The 5,339-nt window shown below is 32.5% G+C and overlaps 1 protein-coding gene across 3 annotated transcripts; it reads left to right on the top strand.

Annotated features, from left to right (window-relative positions):
• LOC107614065 (clp protease adapter protein ClpF, chloroplastic-like) lies at positions 181 to 4,592 on the top strand. Of its 3 annotated transcripts, XM_016316292.2 has the most exons (9): positions 181 to 338; positions 738 to 1,127; positions 1,237 to 1,296; positions 1,754 to 1,848; positions 1,988 to 2,160; positions 3,108 to 3,220; positions 3,731 to 3,776; positions 3,923 to 3,963; positions 4,184 to 4,592. In XM_016316292.2, the coding sequence occupies exons 2-9, from the start codon at positions 789 to 791 to the stop codon at positions 4,313 to 4,315; spliced, it is 999 nt and encodes a 332-aa protein (XP_016171778.1). In that variant the 5' UTR covers positions 181 to 338; positions 738 to 788; the 3' UTR covers positions 4,316 to 4,592. The 3 variants fall into 3 exon arrangements, with proteins under 3 accessions (XP_016171778.1, XP_020964970.1, XP_020964969.1); XM_021109311.1 differs by lacking the exon at positions 3,731 to 3,776 and having other exon boundaries at positions 4,184 to 4,590; XM_021109310.1 differs by lacking the exon at positions 4,184 to 4,592 and having other exon boundaries at positions 3,889 to 3,923.

Below are 5,339 nucleotides of genomic sequence, written 5' to 3'. Positions count from 1 at the left end.
ATAATTTTAATATTCTCACATTATAAACATGAAATAAGAATTTATCAATTCGTATTTAAAATTTGTCAATTTTTTTACGTTACATTAATAAATTTTAATCAAGAGATTAAAAAAAATTACCTTTTCTTTTACCCTTAGTTTTACTTTTCTTTTTAATTTTTTTTAAGAGTCGGTTTATTTTTCTTTTTAGAAGTTCGCCAATGAAACCCATGTCACCGCAATCTCCCTTTTTTCTTTTCAACCTTCCGTAGTTTTCTTTCCTCCCCTACTGATTCTGTGAGGCCATTGACACCATTCAAATTCGTCTGCTCCAACTGTTTCTTCTCTGCTTTCTTGTGGTAATCTTTTTTCCTTGTTTCCCGAGAAAATATAATTTGCTGCTCCAAGAAATTTTCACTGCATATAGCTTCATGGATGATGCATTTGAACCACCCAATCTTTGATTTTCTTGTTGGCAAAAATGAAGAAAGTAAAAGGAAAAAAGTACTGGTCCGCACAATAGGCAGATTTATTTTTCTACTTCAGAGTTCAGCCATCAATAATCTCCTTCGGACAAGAATTTGTTAAAATGAAGTCTAATTGGTCCAAAATTATGCTAATTTTAGATAGGAAAATCAAAATCAAAAGCAAACCTTTCATTGGTTTATTATTATTGTGGTTAGGGTTTGAGACTGCATGTTATGCCTTTGAAGCTTCATAACTCCCTTTCATGTATTGAAAATTTGATATTAATGCAGGTGTTTTCTTGTAATTTTCTTTCTGCCATACCCTTTTTTTCTTGGTGAGGGATGGTGCAAATTGTGACAATGAGCACTTTGGCAAATTGTGGAAAGAGCATGAAATATGGTTTTTTCTCCCCATCTTTGATGAAACCTTTTAAGCCATTTAGGAGATCCCAAATGGCCTCTGTCAATGGAAGATACTGTGTTTGGAATCATTGTGTTCAGAGTTTGTTCTTAGTTGGGTACCCTTGTTATGTGTTGAGGTATCGTGATTTTAAGGCCGAAGCTGGGTGGTTATTTGGAAGGGGTGAGCAAGGGTTGGATGCAAGTTCTGAGCACAGTGAGAGTGCTAATGAGGATATATTGTTGTTCTTCTTTCAGCTAGACTTAGCTACAAGAGTTCAGGTCTGGTTTCTTTTATACTTCTATAGGCAAGTCAATCATTTATTGCATTGCTTAGATTTTCAGGAGCTTATCTTAATGATTCATTTGTTTGAGAAATTTTGAATGTCAGTATGCTTTAAACATGGAGGAATATGACATTGCGAAGCAGTTGAGGAACAAACTTACTGAGGTTAGTAGCAATTGGATTTCATTTTGTGCACTAAAATGTGGTCTGAGTGTGTAAATTATGTTTCAATTCATGTCAATGTGTTTAAGCATTGAGTTATATTTCAAGCGTGATTGTAGTTTCAAAGCATGGTTTGAGCAGCTGAAAATAAAAAAGAAAAAAAAAAATTTTTTTTTTGTTGGACAATGCCATAGCTTACAAAAGATACCAAGCTTTGTGAATTTTGTTTACATGCTTGATTAAAGTAGAATTGACATTTTTCTGTTTCTGTTCGTGGCTTTCTTTTATTGCATTTTTTCTCTACCTTGAGTTTATGCGTATGACTATAGCCTCACTGTAAGTATATAACATGAAGCTATAGCACGTGTCAGTGTGTCTCTCTTAGTCTATATGTCTGAATTTTATGACTTGTAGCATTGAATTATTTGCAGTTTGCTTGATAAAAAAGTATTTTTGGAAGGTTGAAGCAGAGGTCATCAATCAACAACTGTCAAAAAGGGGACTCTCATCGAAAAGTGAAGCTCAAGATAAAGCTTTGAGTATTATAACTCTTCGGTAAGGTTTCTTTGTCCATTGTATCCAACTGACTTGTTTTCATCAATTTATATATTTATATATTTTCGTTGTTCATCTTCCACATAAAGTGTTGGTCAAATTAATCACTGACAGCAAATGGTTCTGTCTGCCCTTGCAGTTCTAATCTCCAGAAAGCTATTGAGAATGAAGATTATGCCTTGGCTGCTGAATTACGCAATGAGATTTCGAAACTTGAGGCTGAGTCTCTAGCTGCGTCAGCTAAAGCTTTAGCATATAAAAATGTGCAATTTGCATTTCGGTTGGGGCAAAAAGTGAGGCATAAAGTTTTTGGTAAGTGAAATGCATTCCATTGAATACAACAACTAAACCTTATTTCACCAAGTGGGGTCTAATACATGAATCAAAAGTCACCAATGTTCCTTATGAAAATGGATTGCATTGAATAAGACATTATTATTAATTGCATTTCCATTTTACAGTGGAATCTAATGACAATGCTGCGACTAGGTTGTACTCTGAAGCATGGTAGTATCTTACAATTCACGATATATATCTCATGATTCGGTACCATTTAACCTATAAGTGATACTTATCTTAAATACATATGTATCTTATGGTACAAGTATGACTTGGTGTATTTGTATTACCTATGCAATTCAACGATACAGTTTAGTCTTTTAGTTTCAAACTTTTCTTTACAAATAATCAACTGTCATAGCTTGATTTTTTTTTTTCATTTATAATTGTGGTATCACATCAGAGTTGGCTACTATTGTTCTATTTTCGTTGTTCTGAAATATCGGTTTCACAATTACTCATTTGCTTTATACACACCTTAATAAACTTCACAGGTTACTAATGACTTATGATGACCTTTTTAGTGTTTAGTGTGTTTGTGCTTAAGTTCTTTTAGTGTTTAGTGTTTTAGGGTTATATATTGCATTGTTTGTCTTTAAAATGCCAAAAGTATGGTCGGGTTGTGTTACTTTTACAGGTAACATATTTTCATGTTAATATTAGTTAGTGATCATATATCTTACTATACAAGATACGAGCATAGTTATGATTATGAAACCATAATTTTCAATCCCAAATGCCTTGGAGGATATCAAATCTGTGTTATTCACTCAAAAGAATTTGATTAGCATCACCTTGTAATTTGGTGTCTCTGATATGAATGCATGCATATTGGGTGAAATATCCCATAAAAATGGAAGATTTAATTTCCTTATGACCTTACCTCACCACATATTTTGATTACTCAACCTTCATGGCAGGCTATAGAGCTGTGATAGTTGGAATGGATCCAGTATGTTGTGAATCAACTTCATGGATGGAAAATGCCCAGGTTAAGAAGTTATCTCGTGGTTCGGCTCAACCATTTTATCAGGTTCGTCTACCTCAGCATGAAATTTTCATTTATATTGTTTTCTTGTTTTCCATGAGGATCATTTTAATTTTAGCTTATACTTTGACTTTCTAAACAGTTGATTCATCTTGTACTTTTCAATTCTGATCAATCCATATTTGTTCAGTCAGCATAAAAATATCAATCGATACCCATCTACATAGTTGCATCTTGTTTTGCAAAATCAGCATATTATGAATAATGTTGCTTCAATTATTCCAAGAATATATTTCATCACCAATTGTTGTGTGTACATTATTGTATGATTGTCTTTGGTGATATCATCTAGGGGGGAGGGGGGACCATTTGCTTGTTTAAATTGTTTCTCTTCATTCCAAATCCACATTTCAGATAAATCATACTTTTCAAGAGTACCTCTTTTCAAACCGTTGACACTGGAAATGTGTTTATTGTTGATCAATTTGTCTTTATTTTGTCCATTGTTAAGAATTGTGCTGGTCTTAAATGGTTTCCCTTTTGTCTAACATTCAGGTACTCGTCGACGTGCGTGCTGATCCTAACATATTGGTAGCATATGGTAAAGATGCTTTATTAATATTCTTTGCATATCACTCACCATTGAACCAAATGCTATAACTATAACTGTTGTATTAGTTTCCATGATACTCTCTTTCTTTCTGAATACAAAGTACCTGCAGATTGATATGTTTAACTTAATTGCAGTCGCAGAGGATAATCTTGTAATCCCTGATCAACCAGACATGGTGAGTAGATCTAGATCAATAAGACATGTATGATGATGTTATTTACAATCCGTTGGTGCAAACTTCTCTTTGTTTTTGTTTTTGGTTTTGGGGAGGGGGATTTCAAGAGAAGAAATAACAAAAATAAAGATGATGGCTTTAAACTTAAATAGGGCTTATGATAGAACATTATAACATCTTCTGAGGACAAGATTTAAATGGTGCTTTTAATGATGTGCAGGAAAGGTTTGATCATCCGTACATCTCTTTTCTCTTTTATGGAATGGATGCTGCTGGAGATTTCATCCCGATCAAGCATCTGAGAGAGAAGTACAATAGACCGCGGCACGAAGTCCCAAATGATGAAGATTGAAGGAAGGCTTGATTGCTAATGAGATTACATTCATTTTCTATGCCTTTATAGTAGTCACTGCGGAGAGTACTAATATTACTGTCCATGTATATATGCTTGTAAACAAAGATTGTGTAAAAATGCTATTTGTTCCTATTTTCGTCGGATAAAAACTAAGTTCATATAGGATATAGCATTAGTCATCCTAAAATGGTGACTGTGTAAATATAATTGTGTACCTAAAACTATGGAAAGAATAAACTGCACTAACGACGGAAATACTATATTTTGAACTATATTATTGTCCTTTTTTGGGTTTTTGGGTTACAATAATTTCATTTAAGTGGGAAGTTATGTAGAATTAAAACGTGAGCCTTTTTCATCATAATTAGACTTGGTCTTCCCCAAATCAATCTCGGGAACAAGTTTGATCTGAAGGCTTTATTACTAATTAGCTTATACTTATTAATATAATTGATTTGGATGTAAATTTGTCATAAAATTTTTTTAAGGAAAATATTTTTATTATTGGCAAAAAAGCAACACAAAAATTAAAATGCCAAAATATTAAAAAATAAGTGTTGGAATTTTCATTAATGTCAAAAAATAAATGTGCTTTTTTACAAAAGAATGAATGTGTTTCTTTTTAAAGTTGCCACGTGATCTATTATGAGAAGAATTAGAGAAGAGCAAGCGAAAAAGATGGTCATCTTGATGAGAGAAGTGAGAAAAGATCTTTTATTGTGTTATGTTCTTAACTTAGTAACCAAACCAATTTGGAGGAACAACATATTGCTCTATATTGATAAAGGCATGTTAAGTCTATCCCCCATCTTCTTCCAAAATTAGTCACTAAATAGGGGTAAATGTAAGACCCAAAATTTTTAAATAAATCTTATTATGAGTTAGTTTTAAAAACATAACAACAATACCCAACGGTAAATATATATTTTCAAAAAATGCCTTAGAGATTGAATTTTGATGTGATTTTTTACAAGAATAATTAAAAAATGAGATATTATTATTCTTGAAATTTGATAATTTT

The sequence above is a fragment of the Arachis ipaensis genome, chromosome B08, assembly GCF_000816755.2.
Source record: "Arachis ipaensis cultivar K30076 chromosome B08, Araip1.1, whole genome shotgun sequence".
NCBI classification, from domain to species: Eukaryota; Viridiplantae; Streptophyta; class Magnoliopsida; order Fabales; family Fabaceae; genus Arachis; species Arachis ipaensis.
Note: the sequence above shows the minus strand (reverse complement) of the source record. Positions and strands in the feature narration are given on the sequence as shown.